At 37.8% G+C, this 17,657-nt stretch overlaps 1 protein-coding gene across 2 annotated transcripts in view; it reads left to right on the top strand.

Annotated features, from left to right (window-relative positions):
- Positions 1–17,657, top strand: part of RGS12 (regulator of G protein signaling 12) — a 253,779-nt gene that overhangs the window by 50,944 nt on the left and 185,178 nt on the right. For both annotated transcript variants that reach the window (XM_056802365.1, XM_056802366.1), the window contains exon 3: positions 12,178–12,294. In XM_056802365.1, the coding sequence (XP_056658343.1) occupies positions 12,178–12,294 (117 nt within the window). The remainder of the gene's footprint in view (positions 1–12,177; positions 12,295–17,657) is intronic.

The following is a 17,657-nucleotide window of genomic DNA, read 5'->3' on the forward strand; positions in this document are numbered from 1 at the left end:
CGCCCTTTGGGCATAGTTCCAAATTGCCCTCCAGAATGGTTGGATCAGTTCACAACTCCACCAGCAATGAATTAATGTCCCTACTTTGCCACATCCCCTCCAGCATTCATTACTTTCCTCTGCTGTTATGTTAGCCAATCTGCTAGGTGTGAGGTGATACCTCAGAGTTGTTTTGATTTGCATCTCTCTGATTATAAGAGATGTGGAACACTTCTTCATGTGCTTGTTAATAGTTTTGATTTCTTTATCTGAGAACTGCCTATCCATTTCCCTTGCCCATTTATCAATTGGAGAATGGCTTGATTTTTTGTACAATTGATTTAGCTCATTATAAATATGAGTAATTAAACCTTTGTCAGAGGTTTCTATGAAGATTTTTTCCCAATTTGTTGTTTCCCTTCTGATTTTAGTTATATTGGTTTTGTTTGTACAAAAGCTTTTTAGTTTGATGTAGTCAAAATTATTTATTTTACATTTTGTGATTCTTTCTATATCTTGCTTGGTTTTAAAGCCTTTCCCCTCCCAAAGGTCTGACATGTATACTATTCTGTGTTTACCCAATTTACTTATGGTTTCCTTCTTTATGTTTAAGTCACTCACCCATTTTGAATTTATCTTGGTGTAGGGTGTGAGGTGTTGATCTATTCCTAGTCTCTCCCACACTGTCTTCCAATTTTCCCAGCAGTTTTTATCGAATAGTGGATTTTTGTCCCAAAAGCTGGGATCTTTGGGTTTATCGTAGACTGTCTTGCTGAGGTCGTTTTCCCCCAGTCTATTCCACTGATCTTCCTTTCTGTTTCTTAGCCAGTACCAAATTGTTTTGATGACTGCTGCTTTGTAATATAGTTTGAGGTCTGGGACTGCAAGGCCCCCATCATATGTGTTTTTTTTCATTATTTCCCTGGATATCCTTGATCTTTTGTTCTTCCAAATGAACTTTGTTATGGTTTTTTCTAAATCAGTGAAGAAGTATTTTGGTAGTTCAATGGGTATGGCACTAAATAGATAAATAAGTTTGGGTAGGATGGTCATTTTTATTATATTGGCTCGTCCTATCCATGAGCAGTTAATGTTTTTCCAATTGTTCAAGTCTAGTTTTAGTTGTGTGGCGAGTGTTTTGTAGTTGTGTTCATATAGTTCCTGTGTTTGTCTCGGGAGATAGATTCCTAGGTATTTTATTTTGTCTAAGGTGATTTTGAATGGGATTTCTCTTTCTAGTTCTTGCTGCTGAGCTGTGTTGGAGATATATAGAAAAGCTGATGATTTATGTGGGTTTATTTTGTATCCTGCAACTTTGCTAAAGTTGTTGATTATTTCAATTAGCTTTTTGGTTGAATCTCTAGGATTCTTTAAGTAGACCATCATGTCATCCGCAAAGAGTGATAACTTGGTCTCCTCCTTGCCTATTCTGATGCCTTCAATTTCTTTATCTTCTCTAATTGCTACTGCTAGTGTTTCTAGTACAATGTCAAATAGTAGAGGTGATAATGGGCATCCTTGTTTCACTCCTGATCTTATTGGGAATGCATCTAGTTTATCCCCATTGCAGATGATATTAGCTGTTGGTTTTAGATATATACTGTTTATTATTTTTAGGAATGACCCTTCTATTCCTATGCTTTCTAGTGTTTTTAATAGGAATGGGTGTTGTATTTTATCAAAGGCTTTTTCTGCATCTATTGAGATAATCATGTGGTTCTTGCTAGTTTGCTTGTTGATGTGGTCAATTATGTGGATGGTTTTCCTAATGTTGAACCAGCCCTGCATCCCTGGTATGAATCCTACTTGATCATGGTGAATGATCCTTCTGATCACTTGCTGGAGTCTTTTTGCTAGTATCCTATTTAAAATTTTTGCATCTATATTCATTAGGGAGATTGGTCTATAGTTTTCTTTCTCTGTTTTTGACCTGCCTGGTTTTGGAATCAGTACCATGTTTGTGTCGTAGAAGGAGTTTGGTAGAACTCCCTCTTTGCTTATTGTGTCAAATAGTTTGTATAGTATTGGGGTTAGTTGTTCTCTGAATGTTTGATAGAATTCACAGGTGAATCCATCAGGCCCTGGGGATTTTTTCTTAGGAAGTTCTTTGATGGCTTGATGGATTTCAATTTCTGATATGGGATTATTTAAGAATTCTATTTCCTCTTCTGTTAGTCTAGGCAGTTTGTATTTTTGTATATATTCATCCATTTCTCCTAAATTGGTGTATTTATTGCCATATAATTGGGCAAAGTAATTTCTAATGATTGCCTTAATTTCCTCCTCATTGGAGGTGCTGTCCCCCTTTTCATCTTTAATGCTGTGAATTTGCTTTTCTTCCTTCCTTTTTTTAATTAGATTGACCAGTACTTTGTCTATTTTGTTTGTTTTTTCAAAGTACCAGCTTCTTGTCTTATTTATTAAATCAATAGTTCTATCACTTTCGATTTTATTAATTTCTCCCTTAATTTTTAGGATTTCTAATTTGGTTTTCTGCTGGGGGTTTTTAATTTGATCGCTTTCGAGTTTTTTCAATTGCATTTCCAATTGATTGATCTCTGCTCTCCCTTGTTTGTTAATATGAGCTTTCAGGGATATGAATTTGCCTCTGATTACCGCTTTGGCTGCATCCCAAAAGGTTTGAAAGGATGTTTCGCCATTGTCATTTTCCTTGATGAAATTATTAATTGTTTCTATGATTTCTTCTTTAGCTAAACGGTTTTGGAGTATCATATTGTTTAATTTCCAATTGGTTTTAGATTTGGTTTTCCATGTACCATTACTAATCATTATTTTTATTGCCTTGTGATCTGAGAAGGCTGCATTCATTATTTCTGCTTTTTTGCATTTGTGTGCTATGTTTCTGTGACCTAATGTATGGTCAATTTTTGTGAATGTGCCATGTGGTGCTGAGAAGAAGGTGTATTCCTTTTTATCCCTATTTATTTTTCTCCATATGTCTATTAATTCTAATTTTTCTAAGATTTCATTCACTTCTTTTACCTCTTTCTTATTTATTTTTTGATTTGATTTATCTAAATTTGATAATGGTTGGTTTAAGTCTCCCACTAGTATGGTTTTATTGTCTATTTCTTCCTTCAATTCTCCTAGTTTCTCCATTAGAAATTTGGGTGCTATATTATTTGGTGCATACATGTTGATTAATGATATTTCCTCATTGTCTAGAGTCCCTTTTAACAAAATATAATTACCTTCCCTATCCCTTTTGATCAGGTCTATTTTTGCATTGGCTTTATCAGATATCATGATTACCACTCCTGCCTTCTTTCTATCAGTTGAGGCCCAGAAGGTCTTACTCCATCCTTTAATTCTGACCTTGTGGGTGTCAACCCGCCTCATGTGTGTTTCTTGAAGACAACATATGGTAGGGTTTTGGATTCTAATCCATTCAGCTATTCGTCTACGTTTTATGGGTGAGTTCATCCCATTCACGTTCAAAGTTATGATTGTCATTTGTGGACTCCCTGGCATTTTGATTGCCTTCCCTAATTCTAACCTTTTCTTCTTCGGCTCTACCTTTTAGTCCAGTGATTTACTTTGAATCAGTCCCCCTTGTCCCCTCCCTTGATGTTTCCCTTTTTAGTCCCTCCCTTTTTGTTCCCTCCCCCTCCCCCCTCTCTTTCCCTCCCTTTTTGTTCTCCCTCTCCCCCTCCCCCCCTTGGTTTTCCCTTCTCCTTACCCTTGTTGGATAAGATAGAATTCAAGATCCCAATGGATCTGGATGTTTTTCCCTCTCAGAGTTGATTTCCCTGAGATTGAGGTTTAAGTAACCCCCCCCCCCTCTTCCTCTCCTTCTTATAGGAGTTTTCTTCCCCTCCCCTTCCCCTGTGAATCTTTGTGTGAGAACCATTATTCTATTTGGTCTTTCTTTACCCCCTATTTATACATTACATTTTCCCCACATATTAGTATACATAGGTTGATATAAATGTAGTCCTTATAGAAGAGAGTTTGAGTAAAAGAAGATAACATTTTTCCCCTTTCCTTAATATTTACCTTTTCAGGTATTCCTTGCTCTTTGATTTTCGGTATCAAACTTTCCACAGAGCTCTGGTCTTTTCTTTGCAAAAAGTTGGAAGTCTTCTATTTTGTTGAATGCCCATACTCTCCCTTGGAAGTATATAGTCAGTTTTGCTGGGTAGCTGATTCTTGGTTGGAGACCCAGCTCTCTTGCCTTTCTGAAGATCATGTTCCATGCCTTACGATCATTCAGCGTAGAACTTGCAAGGTCTTGTGTGATCCTGATTGGCATTCCTTTATATCTAAATTGTCTTTTTCTGGCTTCCTGTAGGATTTTTTCTTTTGTTTGATAGCTTTGGAATTTGGCAATTACATTCCTGGGAGTTGTCTTTTGGGGGTTTAGTGTAGAAGGTGTTCTGTGAGCTCTGTCAGTGGATGTATTGCCCCCTTGTTCTAGAATCTCTGGGCAATTTTCTTTGATTATATCTTGTATCACCATGTCCAGTTTGGTGTTTATTTCTGGCTTTTCTGGGAGTCCAATTATTCTTAAATTTTCTCTTCTCCCCCTGTTTTCCAGATCTATCACCTTGTCGGTGAGATATTTTATGTTCTCTTCTAATTTCTTGGTGTTTTGGCTTTGCTTTATTAGTTCTTGCTTTAAAGCCTGGTTTTCTTTTACAGTTTGGTCAAACTGGTTTTGTAGATGCGTGAATTTCTTTTGCATCATTTCCCACTTTTCCTCCCAGAGGGCTTCCATCTTTTTGGTCCTTTCTGATTCAAATTCTTCATGGGTTTGTGGAGAGTTTCTATTTCCTTTGGAAGATTTTGGAGAATTTTCTTGTATATCTTCTTCTATCTGCTCTGTATTTTGTATTTTGGCTCCATAGAATGTGTCCAGAGTCGCCCCTTTCTTCTTATTTTTCTTGGTATTTTGGGGCTTCTGTGCTTCTGTGGAATTTGTCATCTCTGAACGTGGAGGATTGGCTTTTCTTGTCTTTGTCTGGTGATCAGTGGCTTTAGTCCTGGGCAGATGTTGGTTCTATGAGCGTTCCCTGGGTTAAACTGAATATGCCTCACTGGAACTGGAATGGAAGGGTCGGACCACGAGGCCCCACTCTCCCCCTGGCTCGATTTCCGGAAGTTGCCTTCAGAATCGCTGGCCGTGAGGCTGTTTCGTCGGCCTGCGGGGGGATGGGCTGCCGCTTCCCCAAGCTCCGAGAGCACAGACTTTCACTGAGACTTGGATAGCAGGATCCAGCCCGTGAGGCTGTCTTGCCCGCCCTGAGGGTTGCTGTTGTTTTGACCAGCTCTCTGCAGCGGAGGCCCCAGGCAGTAACTTTCACCCGGACCAACCGGCTCTTTGACCCACCGGCTCTCTGCAGCGGAAGCCCCAGGCAGTAACTTTCACCCGGACTGGGACTTGGGTAGAAGACCCTGAGGGTTGTTGTTCCTCAGACCCTGCTCTCTGAGCCCGGCTCGGCTGCCGCTTCCGGGAGCCTTGGACTCTGCGCTCCTACCCCTGAGGTCCGAGGGATCTCGGGTTCTGGCTTTTAAGGGGAGCCGTACCTTTTGAACCGGGTCCAGGTCCAGGAGGAGGGTTCCCAGGGTCTGTGCTGTTGATCGTTTTGAATTTCGGCGCCTTAGGAGCTTATCGTTTGAGATTGGTCGGGAAGGGTTTTCCGGAGATCTGAACTTCAGCTTTCTCTAAGCCGCCATCTTAACCGGAAGTCCGGCAACTTAGTTTTAAACTAAGAATGCCTTGAGAAAACTAATAATAGGCGAATGCTTACCCTTTGATGGATGAAGGCAAGCTGTTTGAAGCTTGGGGCTATTTCCATTTGTATTCCGGGCACTAGTACAATGCTTGGCACACTGTAAGAACTTAATAAATGTTTATTGAATAGAATTGAATTTTCTTGGCAGGAGTCACAGTTTTAGAAAAAGTTTGTCTCCATCAATCATAATACATGTTTTTGGGTCATTGTATAACCGTCCGCCTTTAATATATGATTTGGTTCACATCTTTATACTTATATTGAGGCATTTTATGTGTTCTCCAAAGGCAGGTATGTCTTGATATAGAATATTACTTCCTATACATATCTGAAACACTTTATGTAAATTGACTTGTGTAGGCAGGTGCATTTTTGTGAAGGCACTTAACTCATTTTTACTCTCAGAAGCAGGTCTGTGTTACTGAACAGCAACAACAAAAAGGAAGACCATGTTTTGAAAATGTGACCCATTGTGCTTTTAAATGAATCTTTGCAAGTCCTTTTTTTGGTCCCAGAGATGAGGAAAAAGATTTTTATGCAGGTGAAAAGGGAAAACAAAAGCTGAAGAGTTTCAAACTAGTCACTCTTTAACATGCAGAAATTTCATTCTCCTTATTCTTAAATTTTGCTTTTTGGTATATAAGTTAATTGGGAAATCACACTATCTAAAGTTCGATAGCATCTATTTTAGACCTGTGCCATTTTTGTAGAAACAAAGGTAATGGTTAGGTAAATATAAAAAATTCTGCAATACAGCTAGCCTGGTGTCAAAGATCTTGCTTCTAGGCTTGTCTATGCTATACCCTTTCCTAGTTTGTGTAAGTAAATCATTTCTTCTTTCTGAGCCCTTGTTTCTTTATATAAAATGGTAATAATACCTGTAGCACTCATCTTACAGAGTAGTTATAAAGATCAAACGAGTTAAAGTGTGCCTTGCGATCATAGATCTCTAAAGATCAATGCAAGCAAAGTAAGCTCTTCATTTTATAGATTCTGTTCAGTTCAATTCAACAATCATTTATTCAGTTTCTGATATGTGCCAATCACTATGTTAGGTGTTAGAGTAGAAAGACAAAAGTTAAACTTTCCTTGCCTTCAAGGAATTTATATTCTGTTAGAAGAAAACAATACTTGTGTAGAAATTAAATATAACATGTGTTATATTTAACATGTATAAGTATACATGTAATATATACATATACATGCATATACACACATATATTAAACTTTCAGGAAAGGCAGGCTCTGGCAATGGATGGGGAAACTGAGATCTGAAGTCAAGAGAAATTCCATTGCTTTGCCCAGGGGTCACACAAATAGTAAACAGAAGGGCTAGGATTCATACTCCGGTTTTTTGACTCTAGATATAGTGTTCCTCCCATCATATCATGCTCTTTTATCAAAGTTCTTTATAAAGTAAGGTATAATGTGAATATAAGGAATTATAATTATTATTTCCTGGCATTGCTTCAGAAAGACATGAAAAGGAAGAAAGATCCTAAAATGTTAAGTTGTTTTAAAATTTTTGCATAGTCTCCGTGGTATACACTGATATAGAAACATGAATATATCAATTTCAAAATGTGCTATAAAAAGGAAAGCAAAAACCCTCAATGAAGTGGCACATATCAGGGATAGATTTTGAATTATTGATAGGCCAAAATTCTGGTAAAATAATCTTCTATTCTTAATACTTTTTTGCATCTTAATTAATGAATCATTGAATCTGAGAGTTGAAAGGGACTGTGTGAGGTCATTTAAATCAATTTTCTTCCTTTTTTTCTTCAGGGACACTTCTAGGAGTCCCTTTTCATGTGGGAGCCTCAAAGGCTGAGTGTTTTTCCCCCCTATAAACTAATTAGAATAAGTTAATGAATGGATTACATACATACAATGAAACATAAAAAAAGTCAACCACTGAATAATTTTTTTGGTATCTATAAGCAGCACACATATGAATGCATTAACTTAAAACTGTATCAAACTTAAGAAGTTAGTGGGAATCTGATGCTGTAGATGCTTTCATGATTCAGAGAAAAGAATTACTGGTTGTGACAGCCAGAGGCTATCTAGTATCTCTCACTTGATGTCATGTTGAATTTCCCCAGTTGATCTGCTTCCATTATTATTTACTTGCCTTTCTTCCACTTTGTTCAGGTAAAATACCTTTGCCTATGACTCTATACCTTGTACATAGGTGGGAGAGATTGGTAATGAGATGAGGAGCTTTGGATGTTTGTAGGAGCCAGGGTTATTCATTGATGAAAGAATATAAGATTGAATCAAGGTTCTGCTGTGGTCTGGAGAGGTGAAACAGAAAAAAGACAAAGCTAGAAGAGGTAACCTGTCCCTGACGTATTCCTTTCTATAAAATGGTTGAGAAAGAGATACTATCCCAAGCATGTGAAGTCTTCCCATGATAGAATACTTGGATGAGAACAATTTGTTCCAGTGGCCATTAGGGTGGCTGAAGCAGGCACTAGGCAGTATTTAGAGCTTGGTCAGACATAGAAGACAGCAGATTGTCCAGATTGCCCCCTCTTATCCTTACTCTCACTAATCTTCAATATCTACTGGCTGCTTCTCTACTACTTGCAAACATGTCCATGTTTTCTCTATTCTTATCCTTGATCTGACCATCTTCTTTAGTTCTCATTTTCTCTCCCTCCTTTTCATGGCCAAAATTTGTTAGAAGTCCATATACTGGGTACTTCAACTTTTCTTCTCATTCAATTCTAACCCCTCTGCAGTCTGTCTTCCAGCCTCAACATTCAACCGAAACACTTTCCCCTCATGACCAGTTATTTCTTAATTATCAAATTGAATGGCTTTTTTTCAGTCCTCATTCTTTGCCTCTGCAAAATTGAACACTATCAATTCCCTCCTTTCTTATGTATACCCTTTTCTCTAAGTTTTTGTGACATTTCTCACTCCTGATTTTTCTCAGACTGCTTTGCTTATTTCTTCTCACTTTGCTGGATCTTCATCCAGGTTCCATCTGCTAAGCAAAGGTCGGCTCTTCTGGGCTCCCTTCTCCTTTCCTTCAATACTAGCTCACTTAGTGATCCCTTCATCTCCCCTGGGTTCAGATGTGTTCAGATGCCATTTCTATGCCTGCGACCTCTGATCCCTCCGCCTCCTTATCCAGTTCTAACCTCTCTCCTGAACTCCACACCAATCCATCTTGCACATCTTGAAATAAGTGTCTCTTAGACATCTTAAGCCCATCGTGTCCAACACAGAACCCATTATCTTTCTCCTCAAACCTTCCCCTTACTCAGCGGCACCACCATTCTCCCATTTACTCCAGCTCTCCACATTGATGTTCTTAGCATTCATTCCTCATATACAATCTGTTGACACGCCTTCATATCAGCTCCTTTCCACTGATGCAGCCGCCAGCCTGGGGCAGGCCCTCATCACCTGGGCTATTGCAGGAGCCCCCTCATTGGCCGGGCGGTCTCGCATCCCTCACTTCTAATCTGTTTTCCACTCAGTCGCCAAAGCGATTTTTCTACGTTCACGTCTCTCCACGGTACCTTCCCCTCCCCCTCAATAGACTGATCGTTCCCCATTACCTCCAGCGCCACATGGCTCCATCCTGCATTCCCGTGTGCTCACACTTTCCTCCCATCAGAGTAACCCGTGATTCCTCCACACTGCCAAGCTCCGGAAAATGACACGTGCTGGAGGTGCTGTGTGTGCACGTAAGCACGATGATGCTGTGCTGGTGGAGCCAAGAGTCGGTGCAGCTCTTCTTTAAAGCACTTTGGAACCCGGTCTCAGGCCCGTACTCCAAAGAGATCAAAGAAGGAGGAAAAGGACCTGCTAATTCGTAGCCAAAGGGACACGAAATCATTTGAAGAAAAGAACAAGTAAATGCAGTCTAAAGAGTTCTTCCTATTGAAAGTCTTTCACCATTTGATCTCAGTATACCTATTCAACCTTTCCCCTTACAACTCCCTTCACACACCTTCTCTCAGCCTAAACTCATCATCACCCTCTAAGCATTCTTTCCTCTCTCTGTGCCTTTGCTTGTAATTGTTCTTTCCAGTTGCAATTTCCACAGTCTTACAGTAGCTGTCCAATTCCACTTTTATCCCGTTTTATTTTTGTGGTCCTGGATTAAGCTATCTTTTCCATAAAACCGCCTATTTTCCCCCTCCCTTATTTGACTCAGAAAACTTTCATAGCATTTTGTGCTTGTGCGTTGTCACATTCTACTTTGTGGAAAACTCGTCTTCCCTACTCTTCTCTGTTGAGGGCAGAAACTCCCTTATTGTATTTAGCCCAGTGCCATGCCCATGCTGGGTGTGCACATAAGTGAATAAATGAATGCCCAAAAATGTTTTTTGAGAGAGCTTACTTACAGCATTGTGAAGGCCAATCAAAAAGAACATACACGTTTTACCCAAGATGTGATCCTTAGAGGCCTACTTTCCCTACTAGAGCCATATGTTTCCCTGCTACAATCAAACACTTGAGTAGGTTCTGTTAAGAAGTCACGATTCAGGGCATCTAGCTGTCTCAGTAGATTGAGAGTCAAGCCCAGCAATGGGAGGTCCTGTATTCAAATTTGGCCTCAGACATGTCCTAGCTGTGTGACCCTGGGCAAGTCACTTAACCCCCACTGCCTAGCCCTTACCACTCTTCTGCCTTAGAACCAATACACAGTATTGATTCCAAGATGGAAGGTAAGGGTTAAAAAAAAAAGTCATTATTAGCCGAGGCATCATTATGCTTATATTCTAATTAGAAGCTTTGGAGCAATTTAGACCCTAATCTCCTATATATTCTCTTGATAATCTTATTAGTTTGTAAGCTTATAAGTGACTCTTCTTCTATGCAGATGACTCCCAGACATATCCAGCCTGAATTCTAGTTCCACATCATTAATTGTCTGTTGGACATGCTCACCTGAGGCCTGTAGGGATCTCAAACCCATTATGCTCAAAACAGAACTCTTCATCTTTCCCCTTAAACCTAACTTTCTTTTAAATTTCCCCATTTCTAATGTGGTCACCACCACCATCCTTGTAGCTAATCAGGTTCAAAACCTAGGGGTTATCCTTGACTTTCTTTCATCACCTAATAAGTTGCCAATCAATTGCCTAGTCTTGTTGATCCCTCTTACACCTACTCACAAAACCATCAGCATAATTCAGATCCTCAATAAATTTTAAATAAATTATTACAATACTCACCTGATTGGTCTGCTGGTCTCTATTCTTTCCCCTCACCAATCCATCTTTCCCACAGCCACCAAAATGGATATTCCCAACTCACAAATCTGGCCGTACCACTTTTCTGTTCTAAAAGCTTCAATGGTTCCCTGTTGCCTATTGGATAAAACAAAAATTCCTTTACTTAACATTTAAAGTCTTTCAGACTCTGGTTTCAAACTATCTTTCCAGACTTATTGTCCTTTAATTATGTACTCACTCACTCAATTAATAAGCATTCACTAAGCACCTCTTAGTTCCTGGAGTTATAAAGGAAAAGATAAAATAATTTTTATTATAAGATCATTTTATTATGAGACAACATGGACATAAATAATAATATTCCAAATATACACACATTAAATACAAAAAATAATTTGAGGCAAGGAAGACACTTATAGCTGGGAAGACTTGTCAAACAGCTCTTTTCTTATGAACCTGAGAAAGAATTTAGTATCTCAGCTGTCAGACTTCATGGAAAGTATTCTTGAAGATTATTACTTAGTTATTGGTTAAAGACAGGCAGCTTGAACACATAGTAACTAACTCCTATTGGGAATTAAGTAAGGACAAATGAAGTGACTTATGCCAAAGGAGGCAGTGTGAGTAAAGAGAAGTTTGAGCCGAGGCATTTGGAAAGATTTGAGAAAGCTACGAGTATTTTTGATAATAGGTAAGAAAGCTCATTTTGAAGGTCAGCAGAAGTTTGTGTGCTTTGTTTTCTCTTTAGAAGAGAGGAGGTTGGTTTTGGGTTTCCTAAATTATTCTTCTAAATTTTGAAATGATGTATTATGGACATTTCACTGAGAAGAAAGAAGAAATATTGGCAGTGTGCCCATTTAATATATGCATCCAAGATGGTTTGAAATTCAAATTTTAGTTTAGTTCTTAAGATACTTTCCTCAACCTTCTGTGACATTTATAAAGCTCCTGAAAACTAGCTTGTAAAGGAGAACCATGGTGCTCCAGGTGATGTGGCCCCAGCCTGATACTTGTGTGACTTTAGCATCATGGGTACTCCCTCCCCTGACAAGCATTGCAGACCCATGGCACCCTCTTCTTTCCACTAACTCTGGTCAGGGTTTTACTCTTACTCCTTCATAGAAGAGCTCTTTAGTCACCTTATTGTTTTCCACTTGTTCTTTTTGAGTCATGTTGATGACTGTATAGAAATTTGAAATCCCCGGGGAATAACTGGAAAACTTTTTCTCTTGTTTTAGGGTTTAAAGTTTGGACATGGAATTGGTTTGGCCCATACTCCACAGCGTACCTCTACTCGAAGATCATTTGGAAGATCGAAGAGATTTAGCATTACTCGTTCACTCGATGACCTTGAGGTAATTTAACCTTAGGCATATATACATACACATATATACATGTATAATTTAATTTCATTTACGTTTTAAAATGGAATAAAAATCCACTGTCTCTCCTTTTCCCTTCAATATCCCTATCAAAAAAAAAGAAAAACATAACAAATATATATATATATATATATATATATATATATATATATATATATATATGGGCAGCCAAAACAATTTCCTGCATTGTCTCTGTCCAAAAAATATATCTTGTCCCAGTGGGCACCTGAACCTCTTGGTTAGGAGGTGGGGATTTAGGCATATATTTTAAATTAACTATTAAACAAGAATCACAAAATAGTCCCATTTTCTCAGAGTTGGGAGGGACCTGAGCCTCCGTTTTGCCTAACTTCACCCGACTCAGTCTTCTCTATGACATACCTGGTAGATGGTTGTCCAACTTTTGTTTGAAGACTTCAGGACAGAGGAACCCAAGGGGTACGTTAAATGGTTAAAATGTTTTTCCTTTGAAACAGGGCTTCTAGAGATGAGCATAAGCTCAAATAATTCCACACTATGCATTATCTGTTTTTTATTCTCTTAGGAGGTAAAGACTAGCAGGCTTGTGAGATTGCTGAACAGATTTTCACTCATTTTTCCTTGCTCTGCCCTCTGGAACCAGGAACCAATCTTCCACTTGATGATGCTTCACATACATTAAGACAACTGTCATATTCTTACTAAGTCATCTCTTTTCTGGGCAAAACATCTCTGTTTCCTTCAATCAATCCTGGTTACTCTTTTCTATATACTTTTCAGCTTATCACACATACTACTTTGTGTTCTGCCCATGACAAGATTATTTCTAGCCCTTCTCTTAATATAGTCTGAGGGCATTTGACCACTGCCTCCCCCAATCTGCCCTCCCCTCTATCAGCCTCTCCCCATCCTTTATCTCTTTCCCTTTCTACTTCCCTATAGAGTTAGGTAGATTTCTATACCCAACTGAGTGGGGATGTAAATTCCTGCTTTGAGCCAATTCTGATGAAAGTAAAGTTCTACCGTTGTCTGCCACCCTTCCCCCTATTTTTGCCTCCACTGTAAAAGGTCTTTTGCTCCTTTTTTAATGTAAGATAATTTGTCCCATTCTACCTCTTACTTCCTCCTTCCAGTGCATCCCTCTTTCTTACCATTTTAATTTAATTTTTTGGATGTAATCCCATACCTTTTATTTTTCTTTCAGCATTTTTAGTTTCTTCTGAGCATTGTCCTTCTAGATATTTTTTGTTTTAAAATGATCTTATTACAAACTTAACAAATATCAACAAGCATGTGCATTTCATCATACAAAAAATAGAGAAAGAGGATTGTGTAGGAAACTGTGAACTTCTATTACATAGAATTAAACAACTATAATAAACACAATAGTAGCAAAACTGCCTGTCAGTATCTGCTTCTGAATTTCCTTATTTTAAAACATTTTTCATTGGCTCTTTTTCCATTTCTTATTTTTGCATTATTATCACCAACCACCTACTCCTCTCTAAAAAAATCCTTGCCCCATAGAATCTGTCCTGTTAACAGATAAATATAGTTTTGACACTGCTTTTAAGAGACCTTGCTGCATGTTTGTATTTATCCTCTCTTACCCAGCCTTACTTCAGTCTTCTGTGTGTGGCTATTTAAAAATTTAAGATTATTGGTAAGAACTCCTTATGGATCCATATAGACCTCCTTAGACAATTCCATGTTTTTCTTGCCTCATCAGGATTATTTTTCTTTGTATTCAGAATTTTATTGGGGGCATTCTTTATCTCATGATCTTATGTGATCTATAAAATTTTAGTTCATATCTACTTTTCCTTCCTCTGCAGCCTTTGAAATCTGGTCTCCTAAAATATAGGTTAGGGTGCTTTTCAGACTACTTCTTTGTTACGATCTTGAAGACAGAATGCTTACTTCTCTCAAGGTTACTACCATTTCCATCCCAGTAGTCATTTCTTTTAGAGGACTTCTAGAGTGTTACTAATAACAAATCAGAATAAAATTTTTTTAAAAAGCAATTTTAGACACCTTCTTTGTGATCCATCTGAGTCAAATTTGTGTTCAGCCATGAAGCCAAAGTTAGTATAATTACAGTAAGTAGCATGGTGCACTAGATCGTGCTGAACTTGGAGTCAGAGGGCTGAGAGGGCTCTTTGAGTCCCTGGCTCTGCCATTTACTATCTGTATATCCTTGGGCAAGTCACTTAACTTAATCTCTCTTGGTTTCCTTTTCTATAAGATGAGGGGACTAGACTAGAGAAACTCTAAGATCCATTCTAGCTCTAGATCCTAATACTAAATATTTGATTTGAAAAAGTATTATTTCTAAATTTAATTAATATTCTCTTATTAGTCTCTCTTCCCTCACCTTACACTTTTAGGTCATTATTTGTGTGTATGTTGTATTCCTCCAGGAGGCAGTTTCTTTTAGGCCTTGCCACTTACTAAATACTTAATAAATATTTATTATCCCAAATGGAATATGAGAGAGGATGAAACTGAAACTGATGTCTAGTGAGGAGAACTGATTTGCTAAAGGCTGCTGATGGAATAGGAGGCAGCTAGGTGTCTCAGCTATGTAGCTAGATGGATAGATGGAGTCAGGAAGACCTGAGTTCAAATCTAGCCTCAGAGACCTTCTATATATATAACGCTGGGCAAGTCACTTAACCTCTTTTTAAAATGGCAAACTGTTCTAATATCTTTGTCAAGAAAACCCCATGGACAGTATAGGCAGGCCATGATTCATGGGATCATGAAGAATTGGGTATAACCAAACTATTGAACAAGAAATAGATTGAGTGAGGAGTAAATCTGTGACTTCTGGATTCTACTCTAGTGTGCTTTTCTGGGTATCATAATGTTTTTAGTTGGAACATTTAGCATACTTTAAAATTCTTGGGCATGCCAAGATTGCAAATTCCTATGTTTTAGACTTCTTTGTTTTACTAGACTATAAGAATTTTGTGATGAAGTTGAAATGTAATGTTTTTGTGTTGGTTTTATTGTGAACTTTGATAGATCAAGTTTCAATAGATTTTGCATTTATATATAAATGTACTTGGTAAAATATTAAAAATGCTGTGCAAATGTGTTGCCTTTTCATTTATTGGCTTTGCAAAGATGGAATTCCAGATTTGTGTTCAAATTTTTGCACAGGGACAAAATGATAAACAAAAAACCAGAAATCTTTTCAACACTAATTACATGGCTTCTAGCTTTACCTCCTTCTTGGAGCAATGACTCCTATTTTTTTTTTTAATCCTGTAATCTACCCCCCCTGTCCTTACATTACTGTTTATTTAGATATACAGATTAGGAGGAAAGATAAAATGAGATGAAAGTATACAATTACAACTTACTTTTGAATAGAGGAAAAACACACCCAGCAGTTCTTCCTCTTGGCATGAAAATGGGCGGCAGATCTTAAGAAGGACGTTGGGAGAGAGAAAAGGGGTAGGGCTCAGGGGCTGAAAGAGGCTGGTGTGCTATAGCCCATAGTTTATTGTCACTGCTGTCAAATAGTTCTTTGGAACCATGGGGAAGAGGGAAGACTGGAGGACATTTGACTGAATAAACAATGGTGAGTATGGTTTCTTTTTTAAGTTTTGTAATCAGGCAAGGTGACTGTTAACTCTTTTATGACAAGAAAGTACAGCCTGGGATTTGGGGACTGTCCAAAGAATGAACTTACTGTATCTCAGAATTAGAGGGGCTGTCAGACAATGTCTGGTTCAACATGTACCTGAAATAAATCTCTGCGACCTTTCCAATATTATTATATTTGAAGGGCCTTTGGCTACTATAGATAATGTTTTCAAATTCCTAGAAATAAAATATACAGCAGATTTTATAAGTATACATATGTATATATATATATATTTGATAGTGTAATTAAAAAAAACTTTTCTGCTTTTCTTCCCTTCTTTGTACCTTCCTTTTCTTTTAACTTTCTTTTTGAAAAATATATATTTTTTTGTTTTTACATTGCCTAAATTTCCCCCTCTTTATCTTTCTGAGAGCTATGTAATAAAGAATTTCCTCTTACTTTTAATTACCACAGAAGTCTAGTTGTCCTTCTCAAATGTAGCCTACCTTAACTAGGCTTCTGCAGGTCCCCAAAATAATTTCTATTCACTCTTTACCCTGTTTCCCAAACCGACACAGTAGGGCTTGAGCATACTGCTCATTGACTTTTGAGAGGGTGATTCATGCCAAGTTTGGGGAGGTCTTACCATAAAGGGAGTAGGTGGTTTGTTAAAAAAAATTGTTTATAAAAAGAGGGAGATGTTAGTAGGGGGCATAGATGAGTATATAAGGTACATTCCCTACTTTGTTTTTTCTAAGAATAGCATATTTCTTCTGAATGTGTTATGATAGTTTTTAGGATATATGAAATGTATGATGTTTGTACCGTGAAGTAGGGTAGAATGATATATACATGTTATTTTAAAAACGTTTAATAGATTCCTAATGACTTTTAGTCAGAATGTGAAACCAGACCAAACCTGTTTGTTACAGGTTATCTGAGTTGTTGGGCCATCAGCTGGTACATGGGTATATAATAAAAGGCTTTTGGAGGTGATAGGGGATGATCTAATCTTATCAATCTTATTCTTAAGATTTGGGCAAATGATTTAACTTTTCTTCATCTTTATTTTTCCATCTGTAACATGAAATATTAATACTGTACACCTACAACCCAATCATATTTTTGGCATATTCATACTTCCCAGATTCGATGTGAAACATTTCTTTGTCATTTGCCTTGAGCCTGGAGTCTTGGGGAGCCACAAATGGCTTTTTGTTCTATTTGTCACTAATTCATTTGGGCAGGCCGTCTCTGAGAGAACCTTGTTGAAGTTATTGTCTGACTGCATTTCTCTTTGTTATTCTTTGGCAGGCCTCAAATTACAAGGTTATGTTAGGGCTCATTTGATTGGAGGCATGTTGTTTTTGCCAGTGTCTGAGCAGCTCTATTTCAAGTACCACTTACTGTACTTTCTGAATAATTTTACCCCAAACCATCTCTTAAGCTCAGTTTCCTGACTAGGTTTGGATTTTTTAGTATTTCAGAAATCCATTTTGTTCCAACTTGGTTTTATTGTCAATGTACTTTTTCTTGAGAGAGCTGGAGCTAGAGGCTAAGTGAATGGAGAACTTTTAATATTAGTCTCTCATCAGTTTTCCTCAATATACAATAAAAACAATGTCAATACCTTGTACCGGATACTAAGCATGACTATTATGATTAATGGGAAAGTATGTGTAATTTATAAAATTAGCTAGCATTTATATTGCACTTACTATATTCCATGCACTATGCTAAGTACTTTACAATTGTTATCTTA

The sequence above is a fragment of the Monodelphis domestica genome, chromosome 6, assembly GCF_027887165.1.
Source record: "Monodelphis domestica isolate mMonDom1 chromosome 6, mMonDom1.pri, whole genome shotgun sequence".
Classification (NCBI taxonomy): domain Eukaryota; kingdom Metazoa; phylum Chordata; class Mammalia; order Didelphimorphia; family Didelphidae; genus Monodelphis; species Monodelphis domestica.